Source organism: Plectrocnemia conspersa, unplaced genomic scaffold (assembly GCF_051122295.1).
Source record: "Plectrocnemia conspersa isolate PC_06_02 unplaced genomic scaffold, ASM5112229v1 ptg000002l, whole genome shotgun sequence".
NCBI lineage: Eukaryota > Metazoa > Arthropoda > Insecta > Trichoptera > Polycentropodidae > Plectrocnemia > Plectrocnemia conspersa.
This window is the reverse complement of record NW_028277166.1, coordinates 11,601,853-11,623,878: the sequence shown is the minus strand read 5'-3', so window position 1 is coordinate 11,623,878 and position 22,026 is coordinate 11,601,853. Positions and strand designations below refer to the sequence as shown.

General features: G+C 26.6%; 1 protein-coding gene across 1 annotated transcript in view; it reads left to right on the top strand.

Annotated features, from left to right (window-relative positions):
- The window catches only part of LOC148237657 (guanylate cyclase 32E-like), a 61,463-nt gene that overhangs the window by 1,872 nt on the left and 37,565 nt on the right, over positions 1-22,026 (top strand). The window contains exons 2-4 of the mRNA XM_088181359.1: positions 5,063-5,220; positions 11,850-11,961; positions 16,882-17,064. Coding sequence (XP_088037485.1) covers positions 5,063-5,220; positions 11,850-11,961; positions 16,882-17,064 — 453 coding nt within the window. The remainder of the gene's footprint in view (positions 1-5,062; positions 5,221-11,849; positions 11,962-16,881; positions 17,065-22,026) is intronic.

The following is a 22,026-nucleotide window of genomic DNA, read 5'->3' as shown; positions in this document are numbered from 1 at the left end:
TTTAATTTCAACAGTCGGTACACAAAAATATCGTTCAACGCGTGCTCTTAATTTTCTGCCCTGTGATTAGGCAATTGCCCTGAAGTACGGTACCGGTATATTTGTGTACACAGGGCGGTATTAACTTGTTTTTCTTGAGATACGGTTGTCGAGATTATTATCTTATTACCCTTTACTGTTGTTAAAGTTATATATGTTTTATTTAATAAAATCCATGCCTCTATATGTACTTTTAATTTTATTGATTTATTTATTATAAAACATATTTTATTTATTTTTCACTTCAGCCCTGCTCTCAGCAAATGCGTATATTCTGCGTGTATTTGTATTTCTTCACTGACCTCTTAGTATTTATTTTTACACAAGACAAAGTTAATTAAAAACAGTTTTTTTGGCTATTATACATATACATTTAAGTCTTTGTTACCATTTGAATAATCTAGTCGTCTATGAGCTCTTGTAACGGATGCTTTCTTGCTCTTATCGGTCGGAGATATCAAGTGGAAGTTCTTAGTGAAGTGTTGACGGAAGCGAATTCCGAATAGAAATGGCAATAAAGACGCTATGTGTGCGTTAGGTCTGCCTGTGTAAGGTATTGTGCTTTCCCACGCTGCAATTACAAAAAATGGAAATTATTTATGTCTGTTTATTTTATTTTATAAACTGGCGTCCCATTAACTTTTGGAGTTAAAATAGATTTGGCTATTTGGCAACCTCTCACTTGTCATTTAGCATTCCAATGTGCTGCATTTGTTCCAAATGACTGTTGTGATTTATTTATTTAATACATTTGTGTTACGTGCGGTATGTAAACATATAGCCGCTGTGTTATAAAAACTAATGGCATTTGATTTATGGCGCTTTTAACGCTTTTTCCCATTATTTAATGGGTCCCACAGAGGGTAGACGCACAACTTTTTTGAATTAGAAATATTTTAAGCAATGGGTTAGGAATAGAAAAATCTAGAGGCCCGACTTCTGCGGATGATAAAAAACGTGTGTTTTAAAACGTCATCCGAATTTTATTGAAAATTTTGTTTCTACCGATTAATCGTAAAATTCTGCTGTGATAGCTTCTGCTTTTTGGTATGCAAAGAAAATATTGCTAGTGAATCATCTTCCAAAAGTTCAAACCATAATAATAAAATATAATAAAAGTAGTATTTAACTGTTATGGTTTGCCTTTTATAAATTTGTTTCATACATTAAAAATAAATAAAAAAGCAAAAGTAGTACTGTATCAATACATCGATTCAGTACACACATACTAAAAGTTTTAAATGTCTACCTCATTTTCCTATTTTTTGGATTTATCGCTCCATTATAGTTTACTTAAATTTAAACTTTAAAGAACACATGTAAGATCAAAGGTTTTCATTCGTCGAAGAAGCTATAAAAGTATCATGCAGACCAGTAGAAAGCATTTTATCAAATCGGAATCATGATCATATGATCGATGGACCATATATAAATATTGTTTATGCCGTTTATTTTATTATTGCCGTTACGTTGCCGTTCAGAGTTTATATAGGTTGCGATTTGGCAACCTTGCACTTGTCATTTAGCATTACAATATGCTGCACTTGTCAAGATCTCAGACGGCTGTTGTGATGTATTTATTTTTTGTTACAAACTTATTTTGTGTTGCAATCTTTATAATAAAATATATATAAATTGTTTAATATTTATTAATAAAACATGCAAGCAGAATAAAAAACTTTTAAAGCAAAAAATATAATACACTATATGTTTAAACAATTCTTGTTAAGATACTCTTTAAATTAAATTATGTATTTTTCTATATATAAATATTATAAATATAAGTTTAACTTATACTACTTTTAGGTACTCTTATGTTAACTTATCAACGTCTACGAAACTTACATACAATAGTTAAGGCGTATTTGTAGTTGTTAAAAGTAGAATCAAAAACAAACATTCAATACGCAAAGTGTAGAGTCTAGACTTGATTGAAATATGTTAAAAAAAAAATCATCCTTATTTTTTTTAGTAAATGTACAATAGTAACATTTATTTCAAGTTATTTTATAAACATTTATATATACATATATCTATTGTAAAGTAAGTATAGAAAAATATCAAAAATTACAGTAAAATACGGTTTAAATACAATAATAAAAATAAGTTAGTTAACCCAAATTTTAACGTAATTGACCATGATAACTTTTATAGAATTTAAACAAAGTTGAATAAATAACATATACGACGTTTTATCGAATGTCTCGCCTTCATACGTTCTACTTGTTGACAATATATTATACCTACATAGATAGACTTGAAAATTGTATAGACTGGAATGATATTTATTAACTAATTTACCTTTTCAATTACACTTGACTCTCTAGTAACAATTTGTTTCAAGAAAGATTGATTATTCTCTCGTATGCTATCCAACTATTTAATTTCAAAACCTTTATAATTGCCATTTGACTATATATTTCTTTTACTAATAGATCGAGATTTGTCTCTATTAAATCTTTTAATACATAATCTAATAATAATTTCCACCAAAACTAAAAACTTAGTATGATACAAATCATAATATCAATAGAATATGAATTGAATAAGTTTTTCATAGAAGATATTTAATTAAAATCCTAATGTAAACTTTAACGCTACTTTATTGTGCGCTTAAAATAAAAGCTTTTTCTTTTTATAACCGAACAGCTTTAAATATAAACTGAAATGGCAATATGAAAATTCAACAGTATATATGATATTATATATAACTTGTCATTATTATTAGTTTAATTTAGTTTTATTTTAATACATTAATATAGATTCGTGCATTATTATATTACGTTTTTATATTATTACTTTCATGCTCATTTTTGTAATAAAGACAATATTTTCTTGAGCCAGAATAAAAAAACGTGTGCCACTCAATAATTAAGGGTGAAATCAGCAATACGTGTAGCAGTGAAATTAAGACCTAATATTAATTTAGCCAATCGTAATTTAAATATTTGCGCAATGTCCATTTCAATAGAAATTAATTAAATATTTTCAATTGACTTTCATAACAAACTTTTTTAAACATAAAGTATTGAGTTTAAGCTAAATCTAGACATAAGTCAAAACTAGCCGATACCATAATTAAAAAATAATGTTTTGGTCCCTAATTATTTATAATTATTTCATATGCTAAAATCACATTTCGGAAGATTTCGAAAATATAAAAATATTTCGCATTAATCAATTATATAATGAAGATTAATTGAATGTTAAGCTATAATATTCAACCTTTAACTTTATAATTAAAAGCTAAAACAAATAATTTATTTATTATTTATCATTTATGATTTTGAGTTTAAATTTGATTATGATAAGTTTGTCTAATTAAGAATAAATATTGTTGATACAAAGTATTCCGTATATTTATATACTAAATACAAAATACTTGCAAAAATATTAAGGAGCGTTGGAATATAAATAACGTAATATAATCTCAGGCTCAATAAATTCAGCAGACTATTAATATTATTAAGTGTTATTGACTTCTTAGCTCAGAAACTTATAAGCTCGGTATGCGAGCTTATTCTTTAGTCTTTCATAGTTCACTCACATGTGTATGTATATATTATATATGCTATCGATTTAGTTAGAAGTTGTAAGGAATTAATTAAACATCGTGGTGTTATTGACCTCGAGATGCAGCATTTTAATACAAGTTTTTTTCCAGACGATCTAATGGAAACCGATCTATCAAAAGTGCAACTCCACGTATTGCTGATACTTGGAATTAAATGGGTGTATTTTGCGGTAGATATCATATAACAAGGTCCCGCCGATATTGCGACCTTATTCACTATACGTAATTTTATTTTTATCTCACCCAACTCAACATATCGGCATTGAAGAAGAAAATTTCCAAGGACAAGACCGTTATCAGTCCTTGAGTGAGGGATCTTTCGCGTTCCATCAATCTTCGTTACAAGACATAATCACCTCTCACAATGAGACGATTGTATTTTAATTCAGCCTAATTTGTAGTATATGTTTAAGAATTTACACTTTAATTAAGAAAAATGTTTAAACAATACGTAGATAACGGAAATATACAGAATTGCCAACAATATATCGAATTTATCATGACTGATCCTAATAAGGTGTAAAATCCGTATTAAAAGGTATTATATCATCAATGAAACTGCTTTATCATCTCTCAGCTTAAAAATAATAATAATAGATTGATAAATTTTTTCCAAAATAATGTTACAATTATTTTTCATAATCGAATATAATTTTTCTTGTTATATAATATAATATAGGTAACTTATGCAATATTTCTGTTTAAAATACATCTGTATTAAAAAAAGGTCATCATAATTTAAAGTTATGATAATTTTATGTGCACATCTGCTGCCTCAACCATTATTATATGAATAAAAAAATTTTTCACGTGGATAATAATTATTTAAAAGTCTGATTCTTAATACATTCTAAAGAAAAAATATAAATACAATTTAGGGAACCGTTAAATATATAGTAAAACACTTTGATCGTTTTATTATATTTTCTCTGTATCTCGTATGAAAATCCATTAAAATAGATCAAGCATATTTTTTCATCCATCAGATAATACCCTTGCATTATTCATACGTTTCGTGGAACGGTCGACAACCTTTTCACACAAGTTGTTTGTTTCTAAAAACGTGAATTAAAATAAATAAAGTTTTAATTAAACTTAATATTTGTTCCTTGACGCCTACCGAAGATAGCTTTTTTAATTAAAATTTAAAAGTTAAGATTGCGTCAATCAATTTGCTTTGGAGCAAACTTTTAAACAAATTTCTATCCTGGCGCAGTCACTATTTTGTGTTTACGTTTTCCGCAGCTTTAAACGTTGAGGTATATTGAGTTTAACCTGAATAAGATTTTATGTGTTTGCGAGTATATATATATATACATATTCGCATGACAATGTACCATACCTTTTAGCAAGAATAGAGCGACGGGTGCTGGAGACTGCAGTAGTTTTTCGTATGTTGTTGAGTTTATGAGTTCTATTTGTAACTTTATTTTTTTTTGTTCTATTAAGGTTATTCTTGGCGCACTCCCTCTGGCAATATCAGCAGTAAATCGAGATCCTACGTTACTACCCGGTCGCAGATTAAGGTTTTTGGCTGCTGACATTGGAACTAACAAAGCAACTGACCACGGAAGAACATCGTCTTCTTTAGCAGCTTTGGCAATCAGGTGAGTCTCAATAATATATATTAGAAGTTGAATTATAATGTAAAAAAAATATTTTAAATTATAAATACGCAAAATATATGCATTACAATTAAAATAGCCGATTATTCGGAAGAAATTGTATAATTTCGTACAGCCTAAATTCTGATTATTATTCAGAATTATTCCGAAAATCAATAGTATAAAAATTTATATAATTATCGTATAAACAAAAATATGATTTACAATCACCTCTAGATTTTTGCGGTATCTTTTTTATACGATCAAAAAAACATTTTTAACCCTTTTAACGCGCCTTTGAATTAGATATCACTTCTAGTTTTTTTTATATGTTGCTTATTATTATTATTATTATTTTTTTGCACACAGAAAAATACATATGCTTCAAAACGATATTGCTAATAAGCATTGACTTGATTTTTTATAAATATAGAACATATTATCAATTCACTTATCAAGTTCTACAATCAGCCATCAACATTAACATTAACAAGATTTTAAATTTAAAATATTATTCTTGTTAATGTAAATTAAATTAAATTAGTGAGAATTTTAAAGCATTATCAATATCTATAAATTTATAGGAATTTTACACAAAAAGCGCAAGGACTAGTTACGGATTATTTATTAAAAAATTCTATGATGATTTTAAAAAAATAAAATAAAAAATATTGCGTAACATTAAACCATAGCAGCGAAGAAGCAAAATAAAAAAAAATAGTTTTATTACGCATAAATTCACAAAAGCTGTATATAAAATAATAAATAATATATTATTAACAAAATTTAAATTGTATTTGTTGTGCTAATATGGAGAAAATTCCGCGGATCATTATAATATAATATTAAAATTTATTATCAATATATTATCTTATACATAATTATTCTAAGCAGCTTCCGGACGCGCGGACCGGAATTTTCTACTTTATAAATCGTATCTATTTGTATATAATAATACACGTAAGCAAAATAAATATATTTAAATAATAATACAAATAAAAATTGATTTTGCTCGATTGATATCTGGTAATGAATTCTGTTGTTTCGGCCAATGAAAAATAAGCATTCAAATACAAAACAAGATGGCGGATAGTAACGTGGCAACAGTTTTAAATAATTTTGCTACGTGACAATAATTTTCATTCCTTTGTTCGATTTTACTTTATATAATTATTCGGATTGAAAATTAACTAGGTGTGTTATAACTTTTAAAATAAAATATATACATAATGTGTGTGAGGATTAGAAGAATACATTGATTAAACTATATAAACAATCATAAAACAATCTTCGTTTTGAAGTCTTCAAATTTTGAGTTGTCGACAGGCGCCGAGGTCAAAAAGTGAGTTCTTCCTTTTACAACACATAAACATTATCATTGCTTTCGATTTAATGCACATATTTGTTAGATTTGACCAAATATAATTACTTTAATTGCAAATAAACCAGGTGTGTTTTAATCGTGTACATGTAATAAACACTTACGTATTAGATTGAGGTTAATGTCGATCAAGCCATATAAATGCTAATAAAACGTATTTTTTATCTATTGATATTTGGGGATACTATCTTGCACGACGATCGCGTGATAATGATCGTGATGCAGTCGGTTATTTAGCTAGAGAAGCTTGATTACATTTTTGCGTAGTCATCTTCTTGCTCGCTCATAGCTTCTAAAGAATAATTATAAACAATACACAATACTTACACAAAAAACTGACAATGATATGACATAATAATTTGGCAGGGATGCAAATATTTTAACTTTTAAATTAATTTTATATTTGTCTTAAAACGTCAGTCGTGGGCTCTCTCTTGACTGATGTTCGCAATTTTTGCTATGTGGAATTTTATTTGTGTTCGCAATTTTCGTTTACGCGATAATCTCTGAGCAAATTATGCACTCATTTTACCCAATGTTTTTTTAAGAAACCTATCTCTCTATTTTATAATTATTTATTTACTGTAACATGACTGATGTTTGCCCAACGCGTTACAACAAAGTAATCACAATCAAAATCAGTAGTGAGACCTCATACTAAAATTGGACTGTCAATTAGTGGCATATATTATATTCATTAAAAGCTATTATTACCGCTTACAATAAATATATGTTTAATATAATATGAAAGTCCTAGCTAAATTTGACTTTATTTAATTATCAGGAAATTCATCCGCGAGATCAGAAAAGTTTAGGAAAACCCAATTGGTTCTGATATACTGGAATTAAAATTATATAATAATCATTTCGCAGACATAATAAATATTAAAAAAAAACCGCTAAAGTTGACATGGAATTCAAACACAGGTCTTTAATGTTAATCAATATGTAGTTAGTCTCAATTTATACGGATTCTTCGAAATCAATTTTCCATTTTCATATATATTCTATGCCTCAATTTACGTGAATTCTAAATGTTTTACGCGACTACATACCGCGTAAATCGATAGGTATTTATACAAATCTTAAAGACGTGAGTCAGTTAAAATATAGGGTTTTTAAAGTTTTATATCAGTTTTTTTATATTAAAAAATAAGCATCCGAATATCAACTTAAAGCTTATTATAAATACCTCATGTAACATTTCAATCAGTATCATAAACTTTTTGGATAAAGTATTACAAATTAATACTTTTATTTCTAAATAGCATTAAAATATTTACATATCACAATATTGCAGTGAATGTGTTTACCACTAAAAATATATTTTCACTAGCTTTTAGTGAAATAATATCGGAATACATTTTTACCGGTAGATATATTTTTCTGCTAGTAAAAATATAATTTATCTAACAGGGGGTGGTCTTCAACAGACAGCTTTGTCATTAATTAAATTCTGTACGCTACCAGCGGGTTTCATGAAGGAATAAATACATTAAATACTGCGCAGTGAATAAATACATTTTCACTAATATTTTCTAGTGTAATAAAAAAATCTATTATTTGATACATTTTAACTAGCCTAATTAATAAAACTACATTTATACTAGACAAAATATGACTGTACTGTAACATATATACACAATTTATATATTATTATCTGACAAACATATTTAAAATTATACTAGTGAAAAAATGACTTCTGAATTGTAGCATACATATACAATTTATATATTGCTATTCTCTGACACATTTTATGCGCTAATTAACATAGACACTCTTGGGGGATATAGAGCAAACATTAATGTTTGTGAGTTTCAGAAGGTATAAACACATTCTTTTAAAACCGTGTCCCTGTGACTAATTAAAGGTTGTTAATAGTAGCAGGGATATTTTAATATCTTAATAATATACAAGGTTATTGAAATAAAAGCGATTTTTACTCGGATGTAAACATTGTTATAGGTTAAGTTTAAATCTGTCCACATATTTTAATTGTAAAACAATCATTGAATTATGTGGTTCATGCTGTAATTCGTTTCACCGATAAAATAAATCAGTTTATGGCAACGATGTTATTATGTAGTCTATTGTCAGTAATTAATTCATTAAAATTTTTAGAAGAAATTTTTTTTATTGTAAATTTATTAACTTTGTTTACAATGTACAGAACTGCGCACTTTATTATATAGATAATTTAATCATATATGGTATAGCTTTAGAAATATTCTTACGAATATTCCTCTTCACAATGGATATTCGAAAATATCCCTTGTATACGTGACGTTAAAATCTATATAAGATATGTCAATTTTTTACGGTTTAAATGCTATATATCCAAAAATATACAACAAATAAGCATTTAAATTATTAATTTTGCATCTAATTTTAATGAGTGAAATTTTAAAAACAATATTTCAAAAGCAGATGCACAAAAAATATATACAACAAATTAGAGCCTAGTATTATTTTATTGATTGTGTATGGTTTCAAAACTACCAGTTTATATCTTGATTATTTTGTAATTCTGGTATATCGAAATATGACAAGTCTAGTAATGTCAGTTTTATACACATACATAGGTTAGCAATGAATCAAAACATTGCTACAATTAAGAAGTAAAAATACAAGTTCATATTTTTATTGCGTAATACAAATTAAATAAGTAATATTAAATATTTGTATTAAATTTTACTTAAAGAGGCTTGATAAAGTTTGCTACGTCACGCGGACTCTATCTTTACTTTACGAAAATACCTTGTATATCTTAAAAATAAATCAATATATTTCGAGGACCTGTACGATGTATTGTACATAGTGTAATTTATCAGCATATTAGGTTGCCAAAGTTTTTTTTATAAACTAAATACTTTGAGTTATTGCTTTTGATGAAAAAATAGTTTTTAAAAATATGCGAAAGAGTTATATTACACATATTTTTACAACCAACCTGACTATATAAATTAACATCAAATATAACAACGTTACATATTTAAGATATTTATATTATATTTATAGCATACAGATATTTATGTTACATTATATTAAATTGCGTTTTCTTGTAGTAGGAATAACAGCTCATACTGTATATCTTTATTAATGATATTACATAATATTGTATTATAAACGTAATTCATGTATGAAATGAGTTTCCAAATGATACATAAATTAGATAGGTATATATGGCATATTTATATACGTTTGATGTTTAATAGATTGAAATATTATTACTTCTCGTATGGAATATATAAAGAGGTATTGGATACGTAAAAAAATTACATTAAAAATGTATTAAATTCTATGAAAAATAAAAAAATAGTGTTAGAAAGTATGTATATTTAAATTCTATGTGAGTCATTTGATTATTATTTGAATATATATTTAAAAATATACGTATTTTGCTAAAACTAAAATGGTAAAATATACTTTAATTAAAATAACAAATATTAAAAGACATTCGTAAGTAATATACAATTTTTCAATATTTACAAAAAGTTTTGAATAAAAAAAAAAATTATTTATATGTTTGTTCATTTTTTATTTTTTTAAGATTTAAATCATTTTTTTAACATGCCTGAAAATATAAAAGCAAATTTTTATTTACATAAAAAAAATTGTTAGATTTGGTTAGCATTTTGTATTTAAATTAATGAATTTAGGTATATGTGTTTTTGTTTAAAAAAAATTAAGTACGTACACCTAATTGTATAAACATAAATAAAATCTTTTTAAAATTAAGTTAAAATGTGTTCATATTAAAATTATTAAAAATATTAAAGGAAATGGAATAATATACTTTAACCAAGACTCACAGAAAATATTTTTATTAAATTATTTAATCTTTATTCATAAAAAAGAGTGTTTATATAATAAAGTTCATGTTGGGCTAAGTTAGGCTACTATTTTTTGTAGCCTAACCTGTCCTTACTCAAAAATTTTTGTATAAATACATTTAATTTTTATTTTTAAGCCAAAAGGATTATATCAAAATTGCTTAAGTTATGGTACGAAATATTATATTTAATCTTACCTAACTCGATATATTTGTATTAATATGCTTATTTTTATTTCTTTAAAAAGTGTAGAAAAAATAAAATTTGAGTTGAGGTATGAAAATTTGTAGCCTAACTCAAAAATTTTTAAACAAGATATTTCATTGTTATTTTTAAGAAATATGTTTATATAAAAATTCGATTAGAATGAGTTAGGTTACGATATATTGCAATCTTACTTAGCCAAACTTGATATATAATATTTGTGTTATTATAATACATTAATTTTAATTTTAGAAAATAGCATGTTTTTATTAAAATTCGATTTAGGCTAAGCTAGGCTACAGAATATTGTAACCTAACCTAGCCCAGCTCAATATATATAAAAATGTACATTTCTTTTTATTTTTAAGTAAAATTGTGTTTATATTAAAATTCGATTAAACTAACTACGGAAAATTGTACCCCAACCTAGCCTAACTCTAATTATTTGTGTTGATATATTTCATTTTTGAAAATATGTGCATAAAGCAAAATTCGATTTAGGCTACAGAATTTTCTGAAAAAACTGTAAAAAAAAGTTGTTAATCTCAGAACCAAACTTACTTTCAAAGTATGTACACAGTTTTGAACTCATTTTATTTTCAAATTTCCTAAAAATTAAATTAAAAAAATGATCTATTTTTTATTATAGCACTGTTATAAGATCAAAATTCAAGTTATTTGATTTTAATCTTGTATAAGAGGTAAATATTAATGGCGATAATTATTTTTTAATATTTTAATATATAATTAAATTTATTAAATAGTATCACAATTTCTGATATGAAAAAATATTAGTATTTAATAATAAAAAATACATATAAATAAAGTACTTATATTTATGGATTGATAAATTAGGGTCAGAATAGCGTAGTCGATAATGCGTTAAACTGCTAATACACTGGATGCAGGTTCTAGCCCCACACCAGATTCAAATTTTATTTTTTAAAATGCGTTAATAATAAAAACCGGCACCAACCTTAAAGTAACGTCTATAAATTGTATAACGTAATAATATTTTTGGTATTGATATAGACTTTGTTTGAAGTTTTAGTATTTTACCACTTACGCTTAGGTGCTGACTGTGCATACTCTGTTGTAACGTATTGGGCTAACGCTTGTCAAGTTACAACAGAAGTTTGTACCTAAAACGCCTTAGTGATTAACATATTTGATTTAATAATAAACTAAAATTCTGTTATTATTCTTGCTTTTAGGGCAATGACACAAATGAGAGACAGAGGTGCAGTTGCATTTATTGGACCAGACGATACATGTTCATCTGAAGCTCTTGTTGCAGCTGCTTGGAATCTTCCTATGATCTCTTACGTATGTACATAAATAATATCATATATATCTATGTTTATATTTGTCCTGTTTATTTTTTACAAAACTCGGATTTTACGGATTTTTACAATTTTAAGACAGAATAGGAAATATCACTGTCAATTTCAAGATTAATTTTCTAGTCTTTGAACAAAGCTGTCTAGATCTAAGTCTCATTCTGATTGCGTGTCTGTGAGTGTGATGTTTGTATTTCGTACTAAATAAATATAGCATATAATTCTCAGTAGGCGTAAAATCGTTTGGAATTTCACCTAAATGTGTTTACATTCACGGCAAGGTGAAGTAATAGGCGTCAAAGGACATTACCATCTCACACCTTATGTCCTGTCACGTTTCCTTCTCGCATCATAAAATATCACCTGAAATTATGTGTAAACAAAAACTTGCGTAAGCTTATCAAAAGAATGTTTGTGCAAATATATTTTTTGTATAATAAATAAATAATAATAAAAAAATCATACGAATGTACAATACTAGCTGCTAAAACTCTATTCATTATATATTGTACCATTTAATTATTTAATATATAAATATTTAACATTATGAAGTCGATATTTAACATTAAGAAGTAATTTTTGTTACTTTTCTTCGTTAAAAACCGATCACATATAAAACATCACACATTTATTATGTGTTTTATTTTTAAAAAAGAAGCAGAAGATATATATGATATAACATCCCACGTTTATTATATTTGTTATGTTCTAAAAATGGATCATGTTTACCGTATAATTTTACCAAAATATCAAAGCTGCCCAATGGTCTACGCCTCGTTTATATTTACTATCCCACTTTGCTTTTAACATATCGGCAGCCTTTTAGCAATGATCATAATCGGATCTGATGCATAAACCGGATTTGCTAGCATCCGCCACTCTCAAATTTTGTATTTCTCGCACTCTTTATTATACAATAGATTCACCACAACATCCGGATCCGTTTCCGCTCTCTCAGTTCCGACGAAATTTTTAGCATGTCCCAACAAAGATCTTATACTACACTCACAGTACTCGCCAATGGCTAATTCTACATCTTAACAATCCGGAAACTTTGGATAATAGACTTTAGCGTTGATACTTTGAAACGTTTCAGTCGCTTGAAAACTTTGTACGTTTCTAACAATCGCCACGAACGTCTTAATATCATCGCTTTTGCTGAAGTAATTAGCATAAATTATTGGCCAATGGAACGGGTTCTTATCTTTCAACCTTATGTACCCTCTAAGGCTGTATTTAAAAGCAGCGGAATCAGACTGAAACAATAATATTTATTTAATGGCTCGTAAACATCTTTGTTTATTTCCTTCAATATTGTTGGTGCTCGTTTTAGGAGGCTTTCCGGCAAGGACGAAATTGCTATTTCATCGTCTATGTAATCGCAATCGATCGAATTTAGATTCGTATTTATAAAACCTAGTGCCTCAATTCCGCCTTCATCTAAATCCAAATTCATCCAAACATAACCTAATCCTAATAACATATTAGGCAGTTGACTGACTCATATCATTCAACTAGTAAAATTTGAAACATCTTAATCAATAAGTACTCACTTATAACTCTGCTTTTCAATTATTTTCAGTTCATCTGTATTATTCAATCAATAAAAAACCACGCCATTTTTTTAGATAGGACATATCCGATTTTATTAAATGCTGTAGAACCTGATAAAATATCCTATTTAAATTAAGTATATAAATATTTTATTATTCAGTTGTAAAATCCGTATTATACCACTCATAAAGAGTTACCGGCATTCGGTATACTACTTCAGTCTATCCATAATCCTCTTGTATATATTAAATCATGTATGATACTTGATCCGCAAACTCCTTTTGAAACTTTCTTATCGCATAAATTATCGTCGCTTGCTGAAGTACAAAATTTATATAATATGCACATATTAGATACACATTTCTGAAAATATTAAAAACATTACATACCCACAACACACTCATTATATTTAATGTATGATACTTTAAAAATAAATAATAAAAGTTTTCTATGTGTTATAGTAAAATATAAAAATGCAATAAAAATCGTTCAATAATATTGTTATATATAATTCTACTAAAAATAATTCAAATCGTTATTAGGATAACCTAATTAAAATTGATTGAAATTGTAATACATATAAATATTTCTTGGTAATGATTGTGAACATTATTAATTTTTACAATGTAAACTCACAATTGGATAAAATAAACAAGTATACTGACTTTCGTAATTTATCTTGGGGTACGTGACACAAATTATTTTGAAAATTTTGTTAAATAATAATTGTCTCTCTTCGGATCTTAATATTTTATGACAACAAACAGTTAAAATGTAAATTAACTTCTCAAAACTTTCGGATCAATTGTTCGCCAATAAAACGATCACGTATTTTGAAACCTAAAAATATGCCACTTCACCTTGCATTGAAATTAATTATTTTATGCATATTGTAATATACAATAAAGTTATTGAGTGTATGTTAAAATTCGTCTTTTCCTTAAATAAGTAATATTTTAAATTACAATTATTAATATAATATATCATATCAAGCTCTACTATACGGTTAGGGACTTGGATTCTCCTTAAAATTTTACTAGCATATTATCAATATAATAACACGGTTTATTGATACTAAAAATATATGATTGCATACTTTATCAGGTTATGTATACTAGTAAGAGAAGAATCGAACCCCTCTTCCATTAGTCGCCGGACAAAAAAATACAAAAGTTATGTAAGAAATAATAATTTAATAAAAATATGTTTACATAAAAATCCACTTTCAATATTAATATGATTCAATAAATTTAAAGTTTCGTGATTAGCAGTTTTTTTCAATATGATTCGTTGATAATATAAAAGTAATTGTCAATATAAACTTTTTTAAATAAACAACGTTAAGCTAAAACTTAGGGATTTTAGATTGCCTTATATTGTTTTCCAATAAACAATTTAAAGTTGCTTGATTTAAAGTAAAAATTGTTCAAAATAAATAAATTTATATAAACAAGAAGGTTAGATTAAAACTTTAAATTAATAATACAAATAAAATCCAGGAAAACCTTAAAGTCAGTTGTTTACTTTAATTGAATTTATAGGTTACTTAAGGATCTTTATATTTAAAATACCGTTTAAAGAAAGAATATCTTACAAATTAACAGTTATGATATCACTAACTATTCACAATAATAGTTAAATTTTTTTTAAGTCTAATTTTTTACAACAGAGCTTTGTTTCATAAAATTATTTATTTATTATTAATAATTTATTTATTTATTTTGATAGTATAAAACAGTAATTTTATTTTATACATTTTTTGATGCAAGCCCTTAACTTGATAAAAATATTTTAAAGACAAATAATTTCATAAAGAGCCTTCGTTTAGAGAAGCAAATAAATTAACCTACAAGCCCTTCCATATAAACAACAAGATTTGAGCTTCTCTGCTCAACTATAGCTTTGGAACTTTTATTGGTTAATTCGTTCAGGTTAACTTTGGATTTAATTTAATTTACTTTAAATATTGTAGTATTTTTTTACCTATTTCACGTTACATTTCTTTGAATTTCTGATCAAATAAAAATACGCGTACTTGATCATCTGTGTGGACTAATACTTATACTAAGGAATAAAATTGAACCTCAATTGTTTAAGACTAATATATGAAAATATAATTTTACTGATAATATACATTTTCTGTAACAAACTGTAAATGTAAATTATCAGGAAAATAAAACCTTAAATTTTTTTTTTAGTATGTTTTAATAACGTAGGAGCTTTAAACGGTAAATATAATAGCTTTAGCATATATGGTATTATGCTATTATGTAAAAAAGATTTGACCGTTTAAAAACACCTTGTATTATTTGGTCTTAGAAGAAAGATTTAAATTGAAATATATTATATAATTCACTGGTATTAAACACTTATGTTTTTAAATTATTTATTAAAATATTTTGAAAACGCCGCTATGAATTAATTATAAGGATCAAGTGAGATTTTAGCAAAAATATTTCCGCGATGACTGACCCCATTTATTTACAATATGAGCCCATAACTATGTATATACAATATATATATATACAATATATATATATATATATATATATATATATATATATATATATATATATATATATATATATATATATATATATATATATATATATATATATATATATATATATATATATATATATATATATATATATATATATATATATATATATATATATATATATATATATATATATATATATATATATATATATATATATATATATATATATATATATATATATATATTAGATTTTAAATATTTGTCGCAAGCTATATATTTTTGATCAATATTGCCTACGGTTGCCATCGCGATTTTACTTCTATGTGAGCGTCTGACGTTTCGAAGAGTCTGTCACTCGTCATCTTCGGAGACTAACTCTCTTAGTTAGTTAGTCTCAGAGGATGTGACAGACTCTTCGAAACGTCGAACGCTCATATACAAGTAAGATCGCGATGGTATCCGTAGTCAATATTGAGCAAAAAACAAATAATATATATATATATATATATATATATATATATATATATATATATATATAAATATATATATATATTTATATATATATATATATATATATATATATATATATATATATATATATATATATATATATATATACATATATATGTATATAAATGAGTGTGAGTGTGTACATACGAATAGAAGAATTTTTTCGGGTTTTCCTTGAAATGCGTAAAAATCCTTTGAAATTCGCAGCTATAAAATGTATACGTGTAGATTGTACAAAATAATTATAATATACACGTGTATCGTTTTTTTTTATTTATGTTTTCTTAATATAATATTATCATTGTCATACAATGTTTACTTTGTATTATTGTTTTGCAGAAATGCGCAGAGACGGTCGTTAGTGAAAAGCGTGTTTATAGTACATTTGCAAGGACTTTACCTCCTTCGAACAAAATTTCCAAGAGTGTAGTGGCCCTTTTGCGAGCCTTCAAGTGGACCAAGTTTGCGGTAGTTTCTGGAACTAGGCCGGCGTGGGGGAGTCATCAAATGGACGCCATAAAGGTAAAATTCTGATTTATTATTAATAATAATATTATTGCCATCAAAATCAAACATCGTGTTACACGTGTTGAATTATAACAATCGATCGATTGGCTATTTTTGGACGTGTATTTTATTTTTTATGTTGGTAATATATAAACTGCGAGATCAAAGGTGCATTATTAGGCAAAAAAAACTGGAGGTCTAAAATATAAATTCTTGTCACGTATTTCATACTGATCAAGGAAGTAAATAAATCATTTTGATGGAAAAATTATGGAGCTTCTTCATTTTTTTCATCTCTTATATAAATGTTTTTCTCAACGTATATAAATATATAATTATAAATTAGATGAAATAATACTATTCTTTTTTATTGTATGCGTATTGCATGAAAATATTTATTATTCAATAAATGTGTAAAGTTAATACTTAAATACATGTCAAATGTATTTCTAATTAATAAGACAGCAAATTCAACATTACAAAGTTTGTGTTAACTTAAAAAGTGAATATTTAATTTGATGCACAGTCGATTCACTAGATAATATACAAAGTATAGTTTCTTACATCTCAATAATGGTAATAAGCATAAATTTAATTATTTTTCGATTCACAATAATTGCAAACAAACTACTTAATAAACTATGTAGTTTGTAATGAAATATATGTATTTTTTGTATTTTTTACTTTTTTTATAAATTAATGTTTCGCGTTCAAAAATTATTCAGTTATTGATTAAAAATCATATGATACTTTCAGACATAGTTTTAATTAAAAGTTGTTTTGGTTGCTTATTATATTGATGTGTTTATGAAAAAGAGTCTTGATTTTCTGGCCCTCAAGCTCCATCATAATTATGTTGATCATTTATGTTTATTCTTTTTTGCTCGTGAATAACATCGTTAACTTCTTCAGTTTCCATAATATCCCGACCAACTAAGGAGTTAACTTATTCTATGCGTCAATCATTGTAAATAATAAAATTTCATTGAAAGCTAAATTGCTGATTATTTTACCAGCTTTAAAAATGTATAAAACAGAATTGCGTTAAAATTTACTTCTTTCTATTAATAACACTGACTGCCTACATCAATGTGGTTTGTAGTATATACTGATACTGGTTTGTAATATCATATATAATATATTCATTACACATAGGCATTCTGGTTTCTGGGTGTTTTTTTATTTCTTCAGAATCAAAAATTCTTATTATCACCTGATTTTATCCAATTATTTTATAGTATGTTATTATAAAATAAAGTATAGTATATGTTGATAAGAATAAAACACATTTTTAGATTACTTAGAAAATGAGATTTTAGTTCGCTGATTGGCAAATTTTATGGCGTACCTCTCGAAAGCACCCATACATTTTTTTAATTTCCTGACTCTAATGCAGAACGGTTTCTTTTTATCTAATTATTATGGTTGTTTTTAGATTACCAACGCAAAGATAAGGCCGATTAAAGTAGTTAGGAGAATCGTAAACAATTTTTTGATAATGAAATACTTCCGACCTATATTAAAAGCTTCCAAGAAAGCATGCATTTTTTTTAATATCTGACTTGGATCCAACCTTTCTTAGTGGTAAAAAATGCAGCGGTTATAAAACATTAAAAAATATTTATACAAATTTAATTTTTAACAAAAATGGCTTCTGAAAATTTTCAATAAATCAGAAAATTTAAATAAAAACTCTCGATTTGTCATTTTTATCGAGAATTTAATATTTTTTGTAAAGAAACACTAATTACACATTATTCCGTTGATAATAAAGTTTGTATTTAGAGAAAGAATTGCTATTTTCATGTAATTATTATAGTCACAAGTGCATTATAAACTTAAAATAAAACATTTAATAATGGGTCATATTTGCAACGATTTATTTTCTTTGAATATTTCTTTAGTTAACCAAATTTTTTGATAAGATTTATATAAAACAAATAGTTTTGGAAATATTTTTTATGGACCGTGGGTTTTCGAAGTGGCAAAATGGTTTAATTTTTCAGTCCTCCGCAGCATTATTACCAAGTAAGAGTGTTTAGTCTATATTTAGATACTCGATACTCCTGGCTTACAGTTTTCTTGTTTGAATATGTTTGACTGATCTGGATTTTTTTATGAAGGGGGAAATCTTCAAAAGACACCACCGGCAATTTAAGGAATAAATTACTATATTTCCAACACTTCTAGTTTCTTCAAATTTGTTCACTACGTTGCGAATCATTTACTCAGTAGAACGATGAAATGAACCGTAATCTTTCCGTTAATTTCGATAGACAGTTTGTAGAGAATTGTCAATTCTGTAGAACAATTTAACCATTTTTAACGCATTGAACGGTGGTTAAGCGATTCATTTGGTAAATGTGTTGTTGCATACTAAAATTTCACGCTTTGATTATTGACAGCTCTCTGATTTACAGTGCCAACATAGGAAACTTGAATTGGATCAACTTTTATATAAGAACAACTAAATCCCTTACACTAGTAATATATTATACTTATTTTAGGAATTTTATAGCATTTCTATTCCGACTTGGAATAAACGAAAGTTCAGCCGTAATCGCACCAAGCGGATCATAGTAGCCCATTTCGTCTATGATCGATCTTTATTCTGAATCTCTAAAGTTTAGCCCAATATTTAAGATGATTTAAGGACTAGGTAACGAGTTTTACAGTGAGAACCAACATGTATATATACTTGTAATTGCACAAATTGTACGGAAAATTTTAAAACTGTTAAAAAAGAATTAATAATTGGAAATTGTATATATACCTAAACATTAAAAGTTTACTATATTTGTTAAAAATAAATACGGCATAAAATCTACAATTAAGAAAATCGATTATAGACTATAGATAAAGCTAATTACATTGAAACAGCGCGTCACTGTAATAGGCCATTCAATAGCTAATGCGGTATTTTCGAACTGATCAAAATTAATGACAAAATACTGCGTAATTCTGGGAGATGGATTGGGTTACGTACCGCAGTAAATTGTGTTGTTTAATAGTATTACTTTAGTACGACTTAAGCGGTGTAAACGTTAATTTGATAAAATCGTTAACCCCGCGACATGAAAGTGGCAAAATGTTATGTAGGGCCTATTTTGCTTTGAGCTCTGTGTCGTCAGAGCACTAATGTAACAGAAAATGTGAATAAGCTGTGCGAGGTTTATGGTTCCGACACTATAGAAGTATGTGTCAAGTACAAGGTTCTATCCTTTTCGGTCTGTAAATAAAAGCAAGGAAAAATTTCCTCGGGAGTTTAATGTTGATGTGCTACAGACAATAGTAGAGCAGTTCATGTTATAAATAATGGAGTGTTTTAAAATTTGATTAGAATTAATGACTCAATACTGCATAGCTCTTAAAGATATATTATATGTATATACTACAGTAAATTGTTTTTTTTTATATCACTCGAGTACAACTTAAGCGACATAATCTTCGGTTAGATACTATCGTTATTCCTCAATATGGAAATGTCAGAATTTCGTGTGACATGTTTTAAGCTTCTAGTTTGTCTAATTATTATAACCTTGACTGCGTCTGAGAAATCCATTCATCTCCGAAGATCGAATGAATTTGTCAGACGCAGAGAGAAGCGGCTGCTTTCTCAGTCTTCTCAGTCTCTGTCGATGGTCGGCGTAGCTCGACTTGCTGCGATTTTGGAAGAACTCTCTTGGGCTGCAAGTCTGAGATATCAGGTGAAAGTTCTTAATAAAGTTCAAATGGAAATAATTTTTTGTATTTATAGGTCAAAAATTTCAAAATGTTTTTAGTTCGGTTAGAGGCTTTCTGTAGCTAGCATTTCAGTTTGATTTTTCAAACAAAAATATTATTTTTGCATTTTTGTACCCTTTTATCATATACAGAACATATTCGTCACATTATTATATATTATTTCCGGAAAGAAAAAGACCTAAAAAATATACTGAAAATATTTGAAAATTTTACTATGGTGATATATGTATTGATCATTTACAATTGCTTTCAATGATTTAAAAAGTTTTATAATGGAGATTTAATTTTGAAGAGTTGAGAAAAAGTAGCAACTTTATTATTATTTTTATTTAACCTTTATTATATTTAAAAAATGAATAAATTCATCTCCTCTTGAAGTTAATGTAATAAAAAACAATTCTTTAAAGCATCGTCTGTTGTTGAAAAGTCGAAACTTTTCATTTTTTATTGTGTTTATTGCATTTCTTAAATATTAGCTTACTAGCAATATGAACATGTTTATTTTCACCATGATATAGTTCCACACTATAAATCTGCAGATAAAGTGAAAATATTTTAGTTACATTGTATTTTTTTGTGCTCCTTGATGATTTTGGCGCCGCCTGATTTAGACGCCTAAGGCCACCACCTCTTTCTTCCCGCCCCTTCAGATGTATTACAAATAATAAGGGATGGAATATTGTATTAAATATGTAGATATCTTATTCAAGCATATGTCATATTTTAGTATCTGAAGAGTAGTTAGAATTTTCGTAATAAAATAAAAAAATAAAACACAACATATAAATAACAATATTTCATACACAATATTTTACATTACATGTCAACACGTGCCATAAAATAATAACACAATGACATGTCTGAAATTACATTCCTATATAATAAATTATTATTGTTATTTATTTTGTATTGAAATAAAAGTATTAAAATTAATTAAATATCATAAAAAAATGATAAAAAAGTAATACATCACGTCGCATGAAAATACACAAATATTTGAGTCGTATTCAATTGATAAAATTCCTTTTCCTTTGTACATGCCAATGTCAAACGTATGCGACGTTCTTTGACGATCAATCACGGCTATATTGGACATAATGGTATTATTAATTCGGTTTAGTCACAAATTCGACTACGTTTTGTATAAACACTTGCGTACGCTACATGAATATAGAAAAAAGACCTTCAATTCAAGCTCATAGATATTCATATCGTGATTTTCGAATGAACGGT